We start from the raw sequence: 24,626 nt of genomic DNA, 5'->3' as shown, positions 1-24,626 counted from the left end.
AAAATTATTGTGTCGGTGAAGGCGGACAAACGTGGACCAAAAATTCTAAGTTCCAAAAGTAGATTGGATAGAAAAATTTTTATTGCAAAAAGAATGAAAAAAAACTTGTCTTTTTTATTGCTTCGTCGACCCTGGTGATATGTTGGGTTGTGTAATTTGGATAATGAAAGAGAATAAATAAATAATAAAAACTACTTTTAGTAGGTCTACAAAACAAATAAAATGAATATAATTTTATTAAAAGCCGTCTCAAAATATATAAGTTCAAGTTAAATATAAAAGATAGTAACTAATATTTATTATAATAATTCTATATAAATAATAAAGTCTAAATTATATATGTATGATATAAAATAAGTGAATTATGTTAATTTTAGTATTTAAAATAATTTATCCGATAATATAATAAATTAATATTAATTTAATAATTTAAGTATTTAATTAAAGATGAAAGTGTAAAATTAATTTTCCTTCCTTTATTACTTTTGTAAACTAAGAAATTGATGAATTTCTAAAGATCTGGATAGTAAATCTTTCATTTAAAATTCATTAAGAATATAAATGCGAAAAATTTATTTGTGTAGTAAAATAAAACTTTTAAAATTTATTTTTATTTTTTTCCGTTGAAATTCAATCATCTTTTTATTTCTTAAATTTTGGTATATCTATTTTCAGGTCCTAGGTGTAAGGATATAGGAGCAAGAGCCTCCACTATAATTTAAAATTTTTTTAGTAATACATGATAGTAATATTTATTTGTTTCTATTAAATTATTGATTTTAACCCCACAATAATATTTTACTCAACTTTTGAAATTTGATGTTCAATTTGAAAATTTTATATTAGATGTGTTATAATGATCAATTCTCAAATTTGAATGAGATTAGTATTCTTTTTTAGAAATCGACTTGAAAAAATATTATTTATTTATTAATGTTTTTTTTTTAAGTTAGTTTTAGTTTTTTCTATGACAACTATATTAATTAAAAGAATTTTTTAAACTATGAATATCATCAAGACTTAATTGTATGGAATGTGAATTTTTAACTAATCATTTAGTGATATGTGTAAAAAAAAATATTTCAATTGTATTGTTAAAAAAAATTATTCAACATTTCTAAAATATGAAACTTAAAAGAAAAATAAATTTTTAAATTATATGTTATTATTTAAATTAATATTTTAATATTTTAATTTGGTAATTAGACATTTTTGAAGATTAATCTTATTTTATAATAACAAAATATAATTAAAAATAAATTAAATAACACATATATTTATACAAATATATAATAAATAATTTAGTAGTTAATTTTTTATGTACACATAATATTTTTTATAAAAATTATTATCGTATTATATATATTGTGCCCCACTATCAAAAGTTTATAAATTCATCACTGTTTGTTTTTAATTGTGTGATATAAAATATTTTGTAAAACGAAAAATATCTTATTCTCCATATAACATATGATACATTAAATATTAAAGGTAGCATAATTCACCTATTTTAATTTATGTCATACATTTATAATTTAGACTTTTTTATTTACATAGAATTATTATAATAAACATTAGTCACCATCTGTTGTATTTATCTGTAACCCAATTTGAGACGGTTTTTGGTGAAATTATATTCATTTTAATTTTTTGATAAAAAATCTATTAAAAATAGCAAATTGGAAGTAGCATTGCTTATTATTCATTTATTTCATTCTATTGTTCAAACTACTCAACCCAATATATATACCATTAGGATCCACGAAGTTAAAAAAAAAAAACAAGTTTTTTCCATTTTTCTGCAATAAAAATTTTTCTGTCCAATTTATCTTTGGATCTTAGAGTTTTTGGTCCATATTTATCACAGTCCACATAAAAACAATAATTTTTCCTTTTACATATTTGTCTTCCTAATAATAATTAGTTCTTATCTTATTTTACATATTTGACTTTAAAGCTCTTCATCACGTGTCATCTTACTATTCACCAATCAATCTTTAGCCACCTTTGGTCACCAAAATCCAAGCCATCACCTAAAAGATAACCCATATATTTTAAAAGAATTTAAAATATATATAACACGATGAAATGAATTAAATAATATGATCTCTGCCAAAGTTAATAACAAAATGCAATAGAACAAGTATACATATACAAGAATATTTTCTGTACACTAAAATCAGCTACCATATATTTATATACGAATACAAATATGTTTAACTCAATTTTAGTGAATATATATTCTAACATGTATTTTATACTAATAGCTGATTTTAGTAGCTGATTTCAACGTACACCTATGGATAAAATATATATGCATATATGATCGGTTCCAACAACCGAAAGGCATGATGATTGACGAATCCAAGAAATTTATGAGATGGTTCCAATGACGTTGCTGTACGGAGAAGGAGGTGAGTTCATGACAACAGGTGTAGCAGGAAGAGCTTTCTCCATGGCGGCAAGAATGTCCAAGCAGTTGCCACCAATCTGGAAAACGGGTTCAGATTGGGCGGCGAAAGGGATCGTCTCGCCAATGTCGAAGGAGTCGCTGCACGCTTCATAGAAGGAGATAACAGCGGAAACCTTGTACTTTGCCTCGATAACATTTTTGGTAGCCACCATAGCTTTGGCCTCCTTGATGGAACCCAAGATGCTCTTGTACTGATCCTTGCAAATCTTGAGCGAGTCCTTTGTGGACTTTGATAGACCTTTCTTGAAGAACAAGCTTTCTATGGCGGCCAGGGTTAACTTGGCTTGTTCACTGGTGGCGTCAAGGGTGATGTCAAGGGCCTTGAATTGGTCGAAGTGAATACCTTCATATGGTTGGAGTATTTTAGTGCAAAGGGTGGCGTTTTGGGTGCTTTGGCAGAACTTGCTGATTTCCGCCGCGAGGTCTAGGCGGTGCTGGACCACGTGGAAGTTGCGAGAGGCCGGGATGGCCTCGGCTGCGAACAAGGCCACCGCGGAAAGGAGGAGGAAAAGGGCTGTCCTACTCATGAAAGATGCCATTTTGTCTAAAATGTTGATTTCAAGAGTAGAGACGAAGAGGGGGAAAATGGATAGAGGGCTAATAAGCCTTTTTATTTATTTATTTAGTTATTTATTTTTTATTTTATGAGGAAGATTTGATGCCTTTTTAGGTTTTAGTAGGGATTGTCATTTGGCTAAGAAACCGGATCTCCATGCAAATTATAGGGAAGAATACAAATTTTTGTGGACAAAATTATAAGGTAATTTGCTTGTATAGTTGTTTTAGGGTCTTCATCAATTATTTAATCTACACTTTCTATTTTATATTTCACATTTGAACTTATATTTACACTTTTTTCATGATGTATAATTTTCTTTTTCTAAAATTTTATGTCCATCTAATTAAATTATCACTATTAATAAAACATTTTTAATGAATTGATTGACACTATATGTATAAAAAGAGGACAAGTAAGATAAAGGTCAACAAAAACATATTTCATAGAGGTAAATACTTTATATATTTTTAAAAAGGTAAATACTTTATGAGCAATGTTAGGGAACAAAAGGGTATTAGCCAAAAATCAGCCAAATACCTTTGGGTGAATCTAAAATCTCTACGAGTTAATATACATGGATGTTTTTTCTGCTAAGTATCAGAATGTTTCTTTTTTATACTAAGTGGATGTTGTTTTATATATTTTTCGAATTTTTTTGTATTACAAATGTGAATGTCTCTATTTTTTTAAGAATTTCATAATTTTTTTTAAATTTTATAGATATTTAATTATTTTTGTTAAAATATAACTGGATATTTCTTTTGTTAAGTATTAGGATATTTTTTTTCATATTAAATGAATTCTTTTTTATATTTCTGTAATTATTCAAGGACTCCTTTTGACTAAAATCAAGTGTGTAGTTTGCAGTCTCTTTAATCATGGGCATGTGTGCGAAAGGTTGCTGAGCCAAACTTTGTTGAACTGGTTGCAGGATAGGACGGTGGTTAATTGGGCCAGGTTGTTGATTGGGATTATAAACCGGCTGCTGTTGGATAGGAGGGGTACCTTGGCCTTGAACAGGTGAAGCCATATGCAGTCTCTGTAATTGCTTCCGGTCGAAAGAGCTAGTGGAGGTGACGAAGATGTGTAGGGAGATGAAGAGGATGGTGCCGGAGATATTGGAGGTGGAGGTTGATTCGAAGGGAGGGTCGGGGATAGTGGAGGCCGCGATGAGGGTTTATGCGGAAAAGGAGAGTGTGGTGGAGGTGTTGCAAGCAATGCAGGGAATAGAGGCGGCGATGAAAAGATCCTTCTTCGGTTACAAGCAGGTTGTGGCGGTGGTGATGGGGAGTGTTGAGGTTGGCGGGAACCGAGTTGGTTCCGGCGACTCGCTGATAGAAGAGGAGTGGGTCGCGGTGGGAAGGCGGAGAGAGCCTGACGGTGAGAGAGAGAAGTCTGTAAGTGTGATTGTTGGAGGTGGGTAGGTTAATGTGAGAGAGAAGATGAACGTTTTTATAGGTTTTAATTAGGTTTACTTAATCTTTTAAATTTTTTAAATTTTAAATTTAAAAAATTAAAAATTAATTAATTATTAATATAAATTAATGTGATTTTGTTTAGTTTTTGGCTGGTAACCTTTTGGTTCTATATACTTTTCCATACTTTATATATTTCATATATTAATTCGTACAAGACACAGGTAGATATACTAGTAACATATATAAAATTATAATGGATAGTCTTAACTTCAATTTCTTCATATATAAATAGAGGTTCGGACAAGTAACATAGAGGTCAACAAAAACATAAAATTATAATGGATAGTCTTAACTTCAATTTCTTCCTTGTGTCATCATCATTTGCTGAAATGTAGTTTTAGTGGGACAAAACTTTGTTGTTGTTGTACTAGTAGAACAAAGACTTCCTTTATACTAATTCTATCATTAGGAGAGTCATGAGAGCAATCCAGGCTACTTTTATCACCAAGGCCTTGAAATCAATGGAATTTGAGCAACTGCTGATGACTTTTAACAAGATTTCTATGGCGAAGATTTCGCATTGCTTCACATTCAGCATCAAAGCTTCTTGGTGCTTGTTGTATTTCCAAGTTGAATACTTTAACAGCAACCACAGTTCCATTTGAAAGCTCACCTCTAAAAATAGAACCTAAACCCCCTCTTCCAATAAGATTGCTCTCATCAAATTTCTGTGTTGCCTCCATGAGTTCAAATTAGAAAATTCGACTTGGAAATCGAAACGATGGAAAGTCTTCAGCAACTTAACCCTTTCTTAGTTTTCTTCTGTATATCAAAATAACTGCACATGTAAGAATCATGCATAATACAATTAAGGGTATTGTCAATTTCAGAGCTTTGGATCTCCTACTATGTTTTGCACCATCATTGGAACATGGTGGGACTCTAAAATTTGGTCTTCCATAGAGTCCATCATTCATCATGAATGATTCAGATTTAAAATTTATATACTTGGCACCATAAAAAATCTCACCATGTAGCCTATTATATGACAAGTTTATAAACTTGGGATTAACAATGTTCACAAAGGACTAAGGAATGGTTCCTGATAAAAGATTATGAGAAAAATAAAGAAATTCCAAACTCAACATGTTCCCAATTGAATTAGGAATAGGCCCTTGTAACATGTTATAGGCTAATGAGAGATTTAATATTCTTTGTAAGCTACCGATTCCGGTGGAAATTTTTTCTGAAAGCTTGTTATGTGAAATATCCAAATTGATCACAGCATTCATGCTATTTATCTCAGCTGGCTAAGACCCTTCAAGACTATTGAATGATAAATTTACCTCCAAGATATTACTGAGACTCCAAAGTGTGGAAGGTATTGTGGAGGTTAGATTGTTAGAATCTAAGTAAAGTATTCTTAGAGAAGAAAGATGATCCACACAACTTGGAATTGTCCCAAAATTTTGTTATAGCTAAGAATCAACTGGTTCAAATTCTAAATCCTGAAAAATTGTTCTGGAATAGAACTATTTAGCCTATTTTTTGAAAAAGTCCAACAGTTGAAGAAGCTGTAAGTTTCCAATTGTGCTTGGAATCTCTCCAACAAATTGGTTGTTATACATGTTTAAATCATATAGGTTTTTCAAGTTTTCAATCTGTGGAGGAATTTCACTCTTGATGTTACAACTCCTCACATCAAACCTTTTGAAGAAATTGTGAAAGATTTCCAATGGCGTTTGGAAGTGTTCCACCAAGGGGATTAAATGCTAAAATAATCTTTGTCAATTGCCTGCATTGTGTGAGTGAATTGAAGAGACCAAGACCACCAGTGAAGTTGTTTCCCAAGAGATATTAGGAGTTGGAGATTTCTTAAGTTGTCAATTGATTTTTCACCTGCTTTCAAATCAGTTATAAAGAGCATTTAATGCTCTCGACACAGAAATCGAAGTGACGCCCCAAGCAATGGTTGGAAATAACTCGCGCATTGGAGCCATGAACTTCGTCAATGGGTTCTCGGGCTAGATAAGACTCGACCCGTGAAAGCGCAGGTGACTCGGACATAGCAACCATAAACTCCGAGCTTCACGGCCTGGTACGTTGGGGGCACTGTTTCGACCTGACCCGACAAGGGTTCCAGATCCGATCACGAACCATCAACTTGACTTGTTGCTCAACCCGAATCCAGGCGCCGCCTCACGTCTTGCTAAAGAAACCTGGACAGCTAGCAAAAACTTTCAGGCAGATGGCCAAGAGAAGAGAGCCCACCTGAGTTCAGAGTACAAATGAGGAGGGACCTACCTGTCACCTTTTTATCCTATTCAGCCTCCTCATCTTACGAACACTAACTTTAGAATTAGAGTGTTTTTGCAGGTGGTTCCACCCGCTGACCTATCGACAACTCAGATTATTATCCTCCTCGAGAAGCTCGCGCTCAAGTCCAAATCTACCATCTCACCAGTTGCTCCAACCTCAATCCCATCCAAACCGTCATTTACCCGAACAAGCGAACAGTGATATTGTGTATACAGCTAAAAAAATTCAGCTCAATGTACTAGATATGTTATAGTTTGATTTTATTTTTCTACTTCTCTCAATTTTATTTAATACAATTTTAAGTACTCGTATTATTGTAGTTGTATGATTAATTAAATATTCTATTTTAAAAAAAATCTTTAAATTTTAAAAAACAATTTAAAATTTTAATTACATTTAAGATATATACAAAATCTCTTAATACATTAATATAATATTTTTAATAATATTATATTATTTTTTTATTTTTTTATCTAATTTTATTCAAATAATTTAAAATTTAAAAATTACAAAATTTTTAATTTAAAATTTAAATTAATATAATTTAAATTAATAATTTAATTCAATCCAATACAAATGATCAAAATCATAAGATATCTGGGAGTAAAATCCAGATGCAACATCTAGGAGGCATCCTCTTGTGCCATTTCAACTAGGGCTCAAACTGCTATTTTTTTATATTTTTGGGTCATAGGCTCAAACTGCTTTTCTTTTTTTTGGACATGCTCAAACTGCTATTTATGTATAACTATAATGTATACGAACAGTTTAAAAGGCTTTCTATTTTTTGATCTTGGCCCATCAGCCTGAAAAGTTACTTTTAATATGGATTAACTATATTTAGCATTTAGAAGTTTAGTTGGTTCTACCAGCCCAAATTGAATTTAGTTATTTTAAGGCATCCTTATCTAGCCTATTTTGAGCCGAGTAAACTAGGGGTGAACATGGGTCGGGTGAAACCGGATTTGATGTGATCCAGATCCGATCTAAAATATACACCGGACCTGTTTATTAGACCCGAATCCAGCCTTAAACCCGATAAAATCTATATACTTTCGGGCCACGATTATACCGGGTGAAAATCAGGTAAAAATCGGGCCGTTAACATTACATTACTTTGATATTTTCTTATAAGCTAGCATGCGAAAATATCCAAATTTTCAAGACTCCAACCATTATTTGACATGGTAAAATTCATTTAGAAAAATATAACAAGAACCAACTATTCTCTAAAATTAAAGCATATCCATAATCAATACTAATATTGTCTAATAACACCAAATATTTAAATCAATACAAATAACACAATATTATGTATTTGTCTAAAATTTTATGCATTTTAAACATAAAACATTAACTTATAGTCTTATAATAACTAATAAAACAAAATATTAAGGTTTACAATACTTAAATTCCACGTAAGAGTAGCTATCATCCATCACTAATAACACAAAATATTAATTGTGTATGATGACCGGGCCACCAGACCGAGTTCGGATGACCCGAGCCATGGCTCAGAACTGACTCGAAATAATGACCGGGTCTATTTTTGAGACCCTTACCCGACCCTAGACCCAGTAAAATCACACCAAATTAGTCCCTAAAGTATTCGGAGTCGGATCGGATCTTCGGATCGGGGCGAGCCATGCACACTCCTAGAGTAAACATAGAGAGTTTATCTATAAATGGAGTTTCCATCTACAACAAATTAGTCTTTAGTGGATTGGGTTGGAAATATTATGAAAAGAACATAGAAAATTTGAATCTCACTTTAGAAATAGCAAGTATTTTATAACTAATGTTTGCTCTTAAATAGATATGACCTACAGTAAAAACATTAATCATCAAAATGTGCATACGACAAATCTTGAATTTCTTTATAATTCCGTTCAATTTTAGTTTTGATTTTAAAACAAGTTCCTTTCAATGTTATTATCATTTATGTATATTGTACACTAACAACCTAAAAGGTTAGTATGGATCAACTATATTTAGTATTTGCCAATACATTCAATGAATCCAAAACCTTATGTAATTGTATAATTCATTGCTTTGGTGCAGGTATGAAAATGCTTGTCAGCACAAAAATATATAAAATGTAGATTAAAATAAAAGCCACGATTTTGTTTGAAAATGTTATTAGTAAAAAATAGTTTCCTATCAAACTTTCTAAGATCAACAGTCAATTCATTAATCTCCATTGTAGCTGTAGAACATCAAGGATGCTTACGTGTATTGCTGTGTTAGGATAACATAGACAGTTAGACAGCATCGTCTCTAAAAGTTAAAATAGCACATTCTTTTTTTAAAAATATGGTATGTATATAAATATATAATAGCCATTACAAAAGTTAAAGCACGTCCTAAAATTAAGGCTTGTTTGGTTTAATTTTGAGAGAGGAATTTTTCTGTATTCTTTTTCTGTATACTATAAGTAGATTAATATCCGAGTTTAATGCCCAAGAAATAAAACGTAACTATAAAAAAATTTAGCCTAAAAAGAATAATTTGTTGCGTTGTTAGAAGAAGTTTTTCAAAAATAAAAATAAAAGATAATTATGTTTAGTAAATTAAAAAAAATATCTATTTTATATTTTGTATCCAGCTAAAAAATTTCAGCCCAATGTACTATATGGTCTGATTTTATTTTATTTTTTTATTTTCTCCAATTTTATTCAATAGAATTTTAAGTACTTGCATTATTGTATCGTATGATTAATTAAATATTTGATTTAAAAAAAATTACAAATTAAATTTTTAAATTAAAAAAATTTAAAATTTGAAATACATTTAAGATATGTACAAAACCTTTTAATATATTGATATAATATTTTAAATAGTATTTATTGTGTTGGTTTTATTTTTATTTTTCTATTTTATACCATTTTATTTAAATAATTTAAAATTTTAAAATTATAAATTTTTAATTTAAAATTTAGATGAATATAATTTAATTTAACAATCTAATTCAATATGATACAGAGTATCAAAATTATGGGAGTTGAACCCAGATGCAACATGCCAACATCTAAGAGGCATCCTCATGTGCATCCTTATCTAATATCTATCTCTTCCTGTCTGCTTTTTTTTTTTTTAAGGAATAAATAGCAGTTTAGTGTTGAAATTGTGATGTAGAATTATGATTTTTTATTTGGATTAAATTCTAGAATTTTTCTAACAGCATTAGTGGTAATAAAAATAAAAAAAAAAACTATAAGAGGAAGATAAAGAAGAATGGAGAAAAATATTTATGTTATTTTCTAGAAAGAAGATTAAAGTTTTGTTAATTTTGTTAAAGATATTTTATTTTTCGAGAATATTAGAATAAATTTCAATAATTCAATATGATTAGTTTTGTCGATCATTGCCTAAATCTTTATTAGTAGTCAAAAATAGCGATTTACTCAATAAAATATTAATCTTATATTTAATGTAATATATATAAAAAAAAAAAGAGTAAAGATTTGAATAATGTTGAAGGTTATTGTAGGACAATAAGTCAATAATGGTGAATTCTACCAAATTTTCTCAAAATTGAAGGGCAAATAATCTTTTATGACATTTCTTTCTATTATTAAATAAAATAAAATGAATAGTCACAAAAAAAATAAAATGAAATGAATTGATTTATTATGGTGAACTTTAACTTTTAATCTAACATAAGTTTTGTTAATCTAATTAATTAATCATGATATAACATTTTTTGTAAATTATAAAATTATTAAAAAAGTCTAATTTTGTAATTTTTATTTTTTCTCAAATTATATATTTATTAATCAATTTCAATCACAAAATAAAAAAATTTCAAAATACAAAAAGAATAAATAAAAACAATTTAAGAGGCACTAAAAATTTAAAATTTTCAAAATTTTCTCTCTTTATTTCTTAAATTTTTTGAAAAAAATAAAAAATTATGTTATATACTAGATTTTTTTTTTCCAAAGTTAGGGGTGAGATTGGCATCTCTCAGAAGATGACCAGTTGGATACTCATTCACATATCCGTTTCCTCCCAAACATTGTTTTGCCTGCAAATTTTGAAGGCTAATATAAGCACAGTAACACGAAAAAAAACGAAAATTAGTGTAAATTACGCCAATCTTCTCTGACTTTAGGCTACTATCCCAAAATTTCTTAATTTGTCATATTGATACTAGCGACGAATAGTATTGTCTGACTTCAAGAGAGGTCAAATGTAATTTACCCAAAATGTTAGGAGTTAATAATTTTCTAAAATCACTTGAGCTCTTACTATACCACTATATTTTATTTAATAATCATCATGATTTCTATACATTTTGGCTGAAAAGTATTACCCCAAAATCTCAAAGAATAGTAGCTGCAACAAATAACCTGTGCAAACTATTTACCTGCAAAGCAACTTGGGTTGCACTCTCAGCTGCAGTAAGTATAATTCCAGCACAATCCTGAAAGAAGTAGCCATTACATCATGTTTTGTAACAGAAGATCGATCAACAATGTAATGTCTAAAAATCACATGCAATAAAATGCCAGGATGATTGTAGAAAAACCATTTCTCAACAATATGGACCTGTATAAACTGAAATTGCCGATAGGACAACCGAACTGCTCTCTTTGTCGAACATAAGGAAGGATCACATCAAGACATGCCTGCATGATACCCAGGGGACCAGCTGCCAAAACAAGTCTCTCCAGATCCAACCCAGACATCATGACATAGACTCCTAAAACAAGAAAGGACTGATATTATAAACTATGGTTCGCACGCGTACAACGAATAACACAAGCGGTTTTTTATTAGGATATTACAGAAGATCAATGACAACAAACTTTTGCAGGGTTGAATATACAAAATAACATAAAGATGATTTTATTCTAAAGTTGATAAATATGATCATAGAAGCTATTGCAAGACCTTTTCCTACTTCCCCAAGAACATTTTCTTCAGGAACCAAGCAATTCTCAAACAAGAGTTCACATCTGCCAACACAAGTCATATTTATTATCAGTAAAAGGAAGGCACATCGACTAAAAATGGATTAAGTATAGAAAAGTTGTCACAAGCATGCATACTTACGTATCACTTCCTCGCATCCCAAGTTTATCCAATTTCTGGGCTGTGCGGAATCTGAAATCAAACAGAAGCAAAATTCATAATTTTAATCTTCCACTCCTAATTTTCCCCATATCCACGTGACTTGTCATTTATGCACTGCCTCAACGTTTTAGCCATTTATTTTTCAGTTACATGACTCTACTTTTGCCCCCTCAATTTTCAGAGAATGAATTTTGCAAGCTAAGGACTTGGTAATCAAATTTGAACTATAAGAAGCGACAAGGAGCCAGTAACCAGTCTTTTATATTTGATAAACATTACTGCTTTAATATTTATTTTCAAGAAATAACTGAACAGTAAGCTTGAAATGCAGAGACTTTAGTACACTTTAAATTTGACTAGGTTCAGTACAAGTACCCCGGCATTCCCTTCTCGATGATGAATGCAGTGATTCCTTTTGATCCAGCTGTTATGTCTGTCTTTGCATAGACAACCTGATTCAAATGTGCTATCCATTCTCAGCATCTGTCTAGACTATTAGTCAAATGTGCTATAATTCTTGTTTCCATTAAGTACGTAGCCACCATCAACACGATCAGCCTGCACGAAAAGACCAATTCGCTCTATGAAATCCTTGGAATATCTTAAAAGATGCAATACACTCCCTATAAATTAATTAAGCATTCTGATACGTTATCTTTATCCTCGGTCGCCCGAAATACTCGGCACACAAATATCCGAGGCTGACGTCACGTTAAACAAGCTCGGAACAAATGCCGATAAGCTCGGCCTCACCCATTCAAATAAAAAGACACGTGCATCATAAAGCTCGGTCCCGTATCAGCCGTCCGAAAATCTCGGCACGAGATCAGGACCGAAACATCATCACTCAACTGTAAAATAGGAAACGTGCTCAACTAGTTTGTAGCACCAAAACAGAATATCTCAACTAACCTATAAACTAGGACTTATCCACTAACGGGCAGAAGACAACCTCTATAAAACCTAGCTAACATGCTTGGCTAGGCCTCAGGTTCCACTACCAGTTTCCATATTCATTTATTCACTCTCACTTAATTACTCTCTCTTTCTCTCTTTTCTGAGACTATTACTAACTTGAGCGTTGGAGTATCTTTTGCAGGTATTCCCGCCGCGGTGTTTGTCCATCGGCCGACGTGAAGCTCTTCCTCTCCGTCGACGACTCACTCGGAAGTGCTTAAGCTCGGCCTACCCAGTGCAGGACGAATCACTTGGCGCCCACCGTGGGGCCGGAATACATCTAACCCCACTGTTTCCTTTGTTTAGTCTTTTACCTTATTTTGCAGGATCCCTGATCCTCGGACATGGCTGACAAGGAAAATCCACAACTTTCACAGGATGACCTCCTAGCTCAGATCGCTGAGCTTCAGGCGGAGGTACGAAGGATAGCCGAGCTCTCAACACAAAGTAATGGAGAGAACTCCAAGGGCTCAGCTCAAAGTACGGCGGACCCTTTAAACATCGTCCCGCCAAAGGAAAAGCTCACCCTCGACAACCCCTTCTCCGAGGAGATCACAAATTACCAGATGCCAAAAAACTTCACGCTGCCCACCGCGCTGGAGCCGTACAAGGGGTTCGGCGACCCCCGAGCCCATGTGAAGAAGTTCCAATCGATGATGTTCTTCAACGGCCCGAACAATGAGCCCGTCCTCTGTCGAGCATTTCCCACTTACCTAGATGGTGCAGCGTTACTCTGGTTTTCTAAACTTTCTGCAGGTTCGATCTCCTCCTTTGAAGACCTCGCCAGATCATTTATTGATTACTTCGCTGCATCAAGAATATATGTACATGGCTCGGACTTTCTCGGCACCATCAAACAAGGTCAGCACGAGAGTCTGAAAGACTACATGACCAGATTCGCGGACGCCACTATGGAGATCCAAGACCTGGACCCGGCCGTCCACCTGCATGCTCTCAAGGCCGGCCTCAGACCTGGCAAATTTCGGGAGACCATTGCCATAACAAAACCAAAGACGCTAGAGGAATTCCGAGAAAGGGCGGCTGGGCAAATGGAGATCGAAGAACTCCGAGAAGCCCAGAAATCAGACAAACAGCCACATCGGAGAGATGAGGAAAGGACTTTCAGATCGCCAAGCAACAGGGACACAAAGAAACCTCCTAAGCCCGCGTCAAAGTACAACACATACACCAGATTTAACACCAGAAGAGAAAACATCATCAGAGAGATCCTCAACGCCAGAATCATAAAACCACCAACCCGAGCAGGGAACTACCAGGATCAACGATTCGTGGACAAGACAAAACATTGTGCCTTCCACCGAAAGTTCGGTCATACCATAGATGACTGCATCGTTGCGAAGGACCTCCTGGAAAGACTAGCACGCCAAGGTCTCCTGGACAAATACATTGAGACCCGGAAGGGCAGAGGAGGAAACTCGGACAAGGCAGAGCACAAGCAAGCAACGGCTGACGATAAAAAAGAGAGGACGACTCCTGATCCGCCAAGAGGAGTCATCAACCACATATCAGGAGGATTCGCAGGCGGAGGAGAAACAAGCTCGGCCAGGAAGCGGAGCTATAGAGCAATGCTGGCAATCGAAGGAACTATACAACCAAAGAAGGGCAAAGAACCAGACGTCACAATATCCTTCAACCAAACAGATTTCAAATCGGCAAGCCCTAACCTCGACGACCCCGTGGTAATTTCCATCCAGGTCGGAGAACTGTTGGTAAGAAAAACATTGTTAGATCCAGGTAGTAGTGCTGACGTTTTATTTTACTCTACTTTTACTAAAATGAAATTATCAGAAAAACTGATACAACCCTCCTCTGGAGAGCTAATTGGGTTCTCCGGAGAGAGAGTCCCAATCATGGGACACATATGGCTAAAGACCACAATGGGAGAGATCCCTATGTCAAAATCAATTGATATTCAATATTTAATAGTAAACTGTTACAGCCCTTATAATATTATACTTGGGAGACCCGCACTGAACATATTCAGGGCAGTGGTGTCCACATTACATCTGTGTGTCAAGTTTCCAGTGCAGAAAAACAAGATCGCCACGGTATATGCGGACCATCAGGAAGCTCGGCAATGCTATCACGCTGGTCTAAAACCAGTCCAAACAAAACAGGAAGCTCGGCCCCAGATCCAAGCCATCCAAAGTTCTGCCAACACAACGACACTGGCCGATCTTGACCCAAGAGAAGACCTCGGCGAAAGACCTCGGCCAATGGACAATCTTCAACAAGTAACACTGACATCAGATGACAAACAATGCACATATGTTGGAGAAGCATTAGAAGGGGCAGACCGAGCAAAACTCATTCACATACTGCGTCAGAATGCCGACCTCTTTGCATGGACGCCAGATGACATGCCAGGAATCAACCCAGAGGTCATCTGCCACAAGCTAGCAATCGACAAAACAATCCTACCAGTTGCACAAAAGAAAAGGAACCTCGGAGAAGAGAAAAAACAAGCAGCACTCGAAGAAACCCAGAAGCTCCTCAATGCAGGTTTCATCAGAGAGATTCGCTTCACCACATGGTTGTCCAACGTGGTAATGGTAAGGAAGAGCTCAGGTAAATGGCGCATGTGCGTTGACTTTACAAATTTAAATAAAGCTTGCCCTAAAGATGCATATCCACTGTCTTGCATTGATAAATTAGTTGATAACGCCTCTGGTTATAAAGCTTTGAGTTTTATGGATGCATACTCTGGCTATAACCAGATTCTAATGCACCCAGAAGACCAAAGCAAAACAGCTTTTATAACAGAACACGGGAATTTTTGTTACAAGGTAATGCCCTTTGGCCTAAAGAATGCAGGTGCGACATATCAAAGGCTAATGGACAAAGTGTTCCAACAACAGATAGGCCGCAATATGGAGGTATACGTAGATGACATGGTAGCAAAAACACCTATGCAGAGGTCACACTGTGACGACCTAGTAGAAATCTTCAGACAACTCCGAGCATATAACATGAGACTCAATCCAGACAAATGTGCGTTCGGAGTACAAGGGGGGAAGTTCCTGGGATTCATGTTAACATCTCGAGGCATCAAGGCCAACCCAGAAAAGTGCAGGGCCGTGCTGAACATGGCAAGCCCAAAAACGGTAAAGGAAGTCCAGCAACTTGCAGGACGAATAGCTGCCCTGTCACGTTTCCTACCTGCAGTGGCAAACCGATCTTATCACTTTTTCCAGACATTCTCTAAAGGCAGGAAGTTCAACTGGACAGACGAATGCGAAAATGCTTTTACCGAACTTAAACAACACTTAACATCACCACCAATCCTCCAAAGACCAGAGGCAGGTAACCCACTGTATTTATACCTATCAGTATCTAACCATGCTATAAGCTCAGTTTTAGTAACAGAAACAGGAAGAAAGCAAAACCCAGTATACTTCATCAGTAGGGTGCTACAACCAACAGAAACAAGGTACCCGAAGATAGAACAACTGGCGCTAGCACTAATCACCACAGCAAGAAGACTGCGGCACTATTTTCAAAGCCACACAATCATAGTACGAATGGACCAACCGCTAAGGCAGATATTGACCAGACCCGAGCTCGCCGGCAGATTGATAAAATGGTCGGTTGAGCTCTCCGAGTTCGACATCCATTACGAATCAAGGAAAACACTGAAGTCACAGGTGCTAGCCGACTTTATATCGGAGATGACTAACGACACACATAAAACAGAGGTCAGTTGGAGCATACATGTGGATGGAGCGTCAAACAAAGAAGGCAGTGGGGCAGGGATACTACTAAAAGAAGGAGACAAGGTGGTGGCCGAGCAGTCACTACAGTTCCGTTTCAACGCAAGCAACAATCAGGCAGAATATGAAGCCCTACTTGCTGGACTAAAACTCGCCCTACAACTACAAATACCCCGAATAACAGCCTACTGCGACTCTTCCTTGGTGGTATATCAAATAAAGGGCGAATTTCAGGTAAAAGATCCTTTGTTAGAGAAATATTGGCTCATAACAAAGGATCTAATTTCAAAATTTAAAGAGTTTAATATTATCCATGTAAACCGAGAACAAAATACCAGGGCCGATGTGTTATCTAAGTTAGCCACAACACGGCAAGCCGAAAACACATCGGCACTGTCCCAGCTAACACTTGACAAACCCAGTTTTGAGCAAGAAACAATTTTGAGTATTACACAGGTCCCAGATTGGCGAACACCTTTTATCGATTACATTAATACAGGCACCATTCCAAATAATGAGCCGAACTTGCCGCTCTTCCGAAGAAGAGCAAGCTTCTATACAGTGCTCGGAAACACCCTATACAGGCGAGGACACTCACAACCATTGCTCAAGTGCATCAGTAAGGAGGAAGCCGAGGAGGTTATGGCCGAAACGCATGAAGGAGTCTGTGGCAACCATATCGGTGGCCGAGCATTAGCAGCAAAGATCTTGCGGACAGGATACTATTGGCCGACGATAAAATGGGACTGCATCACCAAAGTCAAAGCATGTGATAATTGTCAAAAGCACGCCACCCTCTCAGAGACCCCAGCCGAGGAGCTCCATACCATAGAGGTAAGCTGGCCTTTCGATAGGTGGGAATTGGATATCCTCGGACCCTTTCCGAAAGCGCCAGGCCAGGTAAAGTTCCTCTTAGTGTCAATTTCTCTAAGTGGATAGAAGCACAACCACTAGCGCACATAACGGCAGAAAAAGTGCGATCTTTTCTATGGAAAAATATCATATGCAGATACGGAATCCCAAGAGAAATAATCTCGGATAACGGGAGACAATTTACAGATCACAAGCTCGCCACTTTTTTGAAAAATTTTAACATTAAACACCACTTCAGCTCAGTAGAGCACCCGCAGACTAACGGACAAGTTGAATCAGCTAACAGAATTATATTGCAGGGATTAAAGAAAAAGCTCGGCGAAGCTAAAGGAGAGTGGGCTGACCTCATCCCAGAAATCCTATGGGGTTACAACACCACCATCCAATCTGCCACAGGGGAAACTCCCTTCAAGTTGGTATATGGTGCAGAAGCTCTCATTCCAATAGAGGTCAGCGTCCCAACATTAAGGGCAGAGCTCTATAATCAAGCAAACAATCAACAAGCTCGGATGACCGAATTGGACCTTGTAGAAGAAGACAGAGACATCTCCGCCATAAAGCAGCGAGCCAGAAAGCGCTACCTAGAACAGAGACACCATAAAAGAGTAGTTCGCAGATCTTTCAACAATGGAGACCTTGTACTCAGACGAACAGAAGATGCACGGAAACCTTCCTCACATGGCAAATTAGCGGCAAATTGGGAAGGACCTTTCCGAGTCCTTCAAAACCTCGGAAAGGGGGCTTACAAATTAGAAACCCTTAGAGGAGAACAACTTCCAGGAACATGGAATGTCCCCTCTCTAAGGAAATATCAGTCATGACATAGCCTGAATAATAGCGAATGATGGTACTCTTTTTCCCTCCGAAAGTTTTTTCCCAAAGCACAAGGGTTTTACTCGGAAAGGGTTTTAACGAGGCCAGACGCAACAAATCATTATACCCATACTACTCAATGTGCAATCAAAACAGTTCACATTTTTACAGTTAGCATACGTTTTAGTCAGTAAACACTTCAAATTATCCGAGCATATTCCTCGGAACCCTAACATCACAAGCCGAGCATATTTCCTCGGAAAACTGCCAACATAAGAATAAGTCAAAGTTTATCTAAATAAACTGACCCGAGCTTCATACTCGGAAAACAACATGCGCATGCCGAGCATACGGCTCGGAAGAAGTACAAACAAACAATATCATCACATCGCTTAAACAAATCCTAACGCGCTTCCATTCAAAAATACAAGTTCTACACTAGAACATCTACCCTCATTTCCAAACAAGTTCACTTAAACAGAATGGCTTCGACCATCTTCGATTTATATATACACGACTACTTCCAAACACACAATCATAAGTTTATCCAAAATATCAAATGTTATAAGTCATCATCATGCCGAGCCGTATGCTCGGAAAACAAAAAGTGTCACAACCAAGATTATATACTTGGTACCCAAAACATTTCCACCAAATATTCATAAACAAAGTTCAAGATAGACAGCCACAAAGTTCAAAAGAGGCTACACATATACAAAATAAACAAATACTAAAGGCCTAGTCTGCCTTATCACCAATACTGGACTCCCCGCTACCATCCGAAGCAGCAGCACCATCACCCACAAGCTGCCCGTTCACAACCACTTTAGTCGCATCAAGCATATCCGCATCTGATCCAGGAAACAGCACCCGCACTTGAGAAACAGCGCACTCGAAGCCTTGTGCATATGACTCATAAACCTCAGCCTGCAACTCCTTCACCCTTGACCCCAAGCAATCATTGTCAGCCTTAACAGTCTTCACCTCCTCTGCACATGAAAGATGAAGACGTTTTTCATCAGCAAGTTCGGACTCTTTCAACTTCAGCGAGGAGGACAATTCCATAATAGTCTTATCCTTTTTTTCCAAAGCCGAAGACAGCTCGGCAACATCCACAGCAGACTTGTGCTCTCTCTCAAGAACTAGCTCTTGAGCACGACCAACAGCCACCATACGTGCACCAATGACCTAACACCAAAACAAAGAACATCAACAAAATATAACAAATGCACACTAAGACAAAATACAACCCTCACCTGCATAAAACGGCTCACTCCTACATGACCAACATCCTCGATCATCTTCATATCATCTGGGAAGCAACACAGCTCATCAGCCATGACAGAAAAAGGGTACAGTTTTCCCCACAACGAGCGACAATGAACATCTTCCGAATAGCCATGCAGTCTTTTTTGAGACTCATAGGCAGACTCCACTCGCTGAAGCTCCACAGAAGACTCCCCTTCCTTCAGGAAAGTCTCGGCAATCTTTTCTTTCGCGAAACCCCTCTTTCGCTTAGACTTAAGAGCAGCCTCGGACTGAATCACAAGGTCTCTATCAGCATTGGTAGCCGAGCTCCCCTTCTCAGCTTTCTTTCGCTGATTAAAGAATGATTTTAAACCAGCAGTAGTAATCGTAGGCACCTTCTCACCTGCACCAAAAAGCCAACAAGGTAAGAACAGACAAGGACAAAACAACAAACTAAGCAAAAAACAACTAATTTACCTAGATATCTCAGAACCTCCTCTCTATCAGAATCCCATTTTAACAATTCGGACACAGATAGCAACCCCTTTGGGCCCAACTTCTCAAACAGAAACTCCATCACAAGTTGATCATCAACCGACCTATCATCCACGTCTAAAGCTTGCACAGGCTCGGAACACCAAGATAAAGGGAACTTCTCAACAAGAAACTCATTTAAATAAAAAGGAAACTCCTCGGGTACGCTCCTCACCTTAACATACATGGTTTTAAAGTCCTTAAAAGAAGATTTGTAGAGGCCAAAAATAGCACGACGGGGGTAACTACTCAGATTAACCCAGAGACCTCGGTTAACCCCTTTAGCTTGAAACAAGGAGAAAAACAACCGAAGAGAGGGCGGCTGCTCAAGGAATTCCATCAACACCTCAAAAGCCCTAACGAACCCCCAGGAGTTCGGGTGAAGTTGACTCGGAGCACAATTCAACCAATAAAGCACACCACATTCAAAATCAGTAAAAGGGACCCTAACTCCCAATTCAGTAAAAAGGCAGCTGTACATATAAAAGTAAGCCCAATCATCACGGGAATGAAAAACCCGGTCATCAACACCACAGGGAAGTATCTCTATCCTTATATCACTACCACTCCTAACCCAAACATTCGAACCCAGCATATCAACAGACTCTTTATCACTAAACTGAGACACATACTCCTTAACCCTAGAATCAACCCAACCATATAAACCCCCCTCACCCTCATTAGACATTTTACCTTCCATAAGAACAGGAAGCAGAAAATCAAAACTAAGAGAAGAAGAGAAAAGCAGCAAAAAGATGTATCAACACTCACCTTTCTTACTCATTTTCTCCGAAAACGCAGAAGCACCCAGCACAAAAGGGAAAAATATTAGGGAAGGGGAGCACGTTCATTACACAGTGGAAAGGAAGTTACATATGAAACGTTTTTCTCTGATCTACACCCTTAGAAAACCCACGATCAACGCTCAGCAGATCAAACGGTCAGGGGCTCCTCGAAACTTACAATGCAATCAAATCAATCATTCATTACCGCACGAGGAACAACGCAGGCAATAAATGCCACAAACCATTTCAAAACACCAATGCGCCAAAACTAAGACAAGCTCGGGGGCTGTAAGGGGCACACATAATAAACCAAGCGACCGAGGATTTTGCCACGAAGTATACAAAGCTCGCCTTAGTCTTGTCCAAACCAAGGCAAGCTTGGGGGCTATGATACGTTACCTTATCCTCGGTCGCCCGAAATACTCGGCACACAAATATCCGAGGCTGACGTCACGTTAAACAAGCTCGGAACAAATGCCGATAAGCTCGGCCTCACCCATTCAAATAAAAAGACACGTGCATCATAAAGCTCGGTCCCGTATCAGCCGTCCGAAAATCTCGGCACGAGATCAGGACCGAAACAGCATCACTCAACTGTAAAATAGGAAACGTGCTCAACTAGTTTGTAGCACCAAAACAGAATATCTCAACTAACCTATAAACTAGGACTTATCCACTAACGGGCAGAAGACAACCTCTATAAAACCTAGCTAACATGCTTGGCTAGGCCTCAGGTTCCACTACCAGTTTCCATATTCATTTATTCACTCTCACTTAATTACTCTCTCTTTCTCTCTTTTCTGAGACTATTACTAACTTGAGCGTCGGAGTATCTTTTGCAGGTATTCCCGCCGCGGTGTTTGTCCATCGGCCGACGTGAAGCTCTTCCTCTCCGTCGACGACTCACTCGGAAGTGCTTAAGCTCGGCCTACCCAGTGCAGGACGAATCACATTCAAAGTTACAAGTATGAACCAACAGAGTTCTTAGTTTCCAGATCTTAAAATTCAGACAATCATATGATTAAAATCATGTCCCGTTCGAAGAAATTCCAATTAGTAATGGTATGAGCAAGGCTAAAGCATGCTAACATTGACCAAAATCACAGCCTCAATTTGCGTCCCTGCCACCAACAACCCAAATTTGGAATCACAGAGTCAAAGGGGATAGCGGGATCTTCTTGGTGCGGCGATGGACTTGCTGCGCTTGAGAAGGTGCAGCGGAGCAGAGGAAAGCTTCAGGCAAGCAGCAAGCAGTGGCACACGACGGGCTTCGTCTCTTGCAGCTGCAACAGATTCCAACCATGTACAACTAGGAGGAGATGGTTAGCAGCTCTGGCAAAGAGAGGAAGCAGAAGAGTCCGGCCTCGCCGTCTTCGTCGGATCCAACAGAAACAGTGCTGATTGGAGCTCGGGGAAAAAGGGTTAGGGTTAGCATGTTTGGGGCCGTCAAGCATGGGAGGGTTCACCGTAGAAACCTGGCTTAGCAGGGCTTGGGTGTCATCTTCGTTGAAGCAGAAGAGGCCGAGATTCTTGCCGGTGGAGGCTCCGGCAACCATCAAGGGCTTCTTCTTTTCCAGAGATAAAGAAGAGGTTTGAGGAGACGAACAACACTGGAATCTTAGAGAATCATATAAGAAGGTGGTTACAAGGCTTTACTATCTCACATGTGACTCCATCACAAGTGAGTCACAAGTTTCACTAGCCATCTCTGGGACAAGCTCTGCCAAGTATGCATACGTCAAATCGTGAATTTCTTTATAATTCCATTCAATTTTAGTTTTGATTTTAAAACAAGCTCCTTTCAATGTTATTATCATTTATGTACGAGGAATGTTAGGGCAGTAATTTTTGTGATTTGTAGCTATCAAATAGTTATCAATAATAATTTTAATAGTGTGAAATTAGTGTGAGATTTTATCTAATAGTTCACTTTTTTTTGTTGGTTACATGCTGACCAAAATTTAACAATTTTGCTAGCTTTTAGACTTTTTCTTTATGTATAATGTACACTAACAACCTAAAAAGTTAGTATGGATTAACTATATTTAATGTTTGTCAATACATTTTGAATCCAAAACCTTATGCAATTGTATAATTCATTGCTTTGGTGCAGGTATGAAAATACTTGTTAGCACAAAAATATATAAAATATAGATTAAAATTAAAGCCACGATTTTGTTTGAAAATATTATTAATAAAAAATAGTTTCCTATCAAACTTTCTAAGATCAAACAGTCAATTCATTAATCTCCATTGTAGCTTTAGAACATCGAGGATGCTTTTTTTTTTTTTTCTTAAAAAGATCAATTTCATTCCATAAATTGGTAGGATTACAGGTGTCCAAAGGGACAAAAACAGAGCAAATGGGGTTCTCCCACAATACACTTTCGAAGTGTAGGAAAATGACAAAGATAACTTAAAGAAAGAGAAAGTAACTTAATTTCTACTCCTTTTTAACTCTTCACTAAACTTCCTTGTTGCTGTGTTAGGATAACATAGACAGTTAGTCACTATCGTCTCTAAAAGTTAAAAAATCACATTCTTTTTTTTAAAGATATGATATGCATATAAAATATAAGGCAAAAAACAGAAATAAGCCAAGGAAAAAAATAATTTACGTGAATAAATTAAAATGAAAACTGCTTCATAAATCTACCAATGCACGTTTATATGTAGTTCGAACTAGCTTGGTTCGAATTCTATTTTTACATAATTCGAACCAACTTTGTTCGAATTACACACAAACACACGCACACACTAATTCGAACCAGCTTGGTTCGAATTACACACAGTAATTCACGGTATAATTTGAATTATGTTGTTAAAAAATTAATAATTTATTAAAAAAATATATTAAAAAAATTATTAAGGAAATTAATAATTTAAAAATTAAAAAAATATATATTTTATTTCATATGTTAAAAAAAAGCTAACAAAATATTTAATTATGAGACTTTTTTAAAATATTAATGAGTTATCAATTCGAATTCCATACAATACTTTTCTGTCCATTTTTAATAGCTCATGAATATTTTTTAATAAATTTTTTTAATAAATTTTTTAAAATTATATTACAAAAAATATTTTATCCTATGCAAAATAATTTTTTAAAAAATAGCTTAAAAAATGTTAGGAGTACTATAAAAACTTGTAATGTTATAATAACTTAGGTAAATTTATGCATGTACTCAAATTTTAAATAAAATATTCTACATAGTCAATAATAATTTAGAAATGAAAGAAAATATTTTATTCCATACAAAATAATTAAAAAAATATTTTATTCTATGCAAAATAATTTAAAAAATAGTTTAAAAGATGTTAGAAGTACTATAAAAATTTGTAATGTCCTAATGACTTAGGACATTAAGGTAGCGTTTGTTTTGAGGTACTGGAACAGAGACTGAGAGACTGAGACTCAATATCATGTTTGTTGGCTCAGAGATTGGTACTAAAATTTCTGTCTCTGTCTCTAAAATTTCAGTATTTCAGTACCTCCAAAAAGTAAAGACACAAGGGACTGAAATTTTTAGAAACAGAGACTGAAACTTTAATAATATTTTATACCTAAAATACACTCATTTTAATTAATTAATTCCAATTTTACCTTTTGTACAAATTAAATTAGAGTTTCATTCTTGTTTTAATTTCTGTCTCCCACTTTGCACCAAACAGAATACTGAGATTTATTTCTGTCTCTGTCTCTTAGTATCTGTCTCTCAGTTTTAGTCTTTCAATCTCTGTCTCTCCACCAAACGCTATCTAAAGAAATACTCCACATAGTCACTAATAATTTAGAAATTAAAGAAAAAAATATTTTTATCATGTATTTACCTA

The 24,626-nt window shown here is 36.1% G+C and overlaps 2 protein-coding genes and 1 pseudogene across 2 annotated transcripts; 1 reads left to right on the top strand and 2 right to left on the bottom strand.

The window, feature by feature from the left end:
* Nucleotides 1-2,089: 2,089 nt before the first annotated feature.
* LOC112741442 (pectinesterase inhibitor 1-like) lies at nucleotides 2,090-3,103 on the bottom strand. The gene has a single exon (XM_025790441.3). The coding sequence runs from the start codon at nucleotides 3,010-3,012 to the stop codon at nucleotides 2,374-2,376; it is 639 nt and encodes a 212-aa protein (XP_025646226.1). The 5' UTR covers nucleotides 3,013-3,103; the 3' UTR covers nucleotides 2,090-2,373.
* A 7,582-nt stretch (nucleotides 3,104-10,685) lies between these two features.
* LOC112742210 (isovaleryl-CoA dehydrogenase, mitochondrial-like) lies at nucleotides 10,686-13,151 on the bottom strand (annotated as a pseudogene).
* LOC140178466 (uncharacterized) lies at nucleotides 13,150-18,230 on the top strand. Its single transcript, XM_072215557.1, has 2 exons — nucleotides 13,150-17,390; nucleotides 17,546-18,230. The coding sequence occupies exons 1-2, from the start codon at nucleotides 13,150-13,152 to the stop codon at nucleotides 18,228-18,230; spliced, it is 4,926 nt and encodes a 1,641-aa protein (XP_072071658.1).
* Nucleotides 18,231-24,626: the final 6,396 nt, after the last annotated feature.

Source organism: Arachis hypogaea, chromosome 14, assembly GCF_003086295.3.
Source record: "Arachis hypogaea cultivar Tifrunner chromosome 14, arahy.Tifrunner.gnm2.J5K5, whole genome shotgun sequence".
Lineage (NCBI taxonomy): Eukaryota > Viridiplantae > Streptophyta > Magnoliopsida > Fabales > Fabaceae > Arachis > Arachis hypogaea.
The sequence above is the reverse complement of the archived record's forward strand: the minus strand, read 5'-3'. Positions and strand labels throughout refer to the sequence as shown.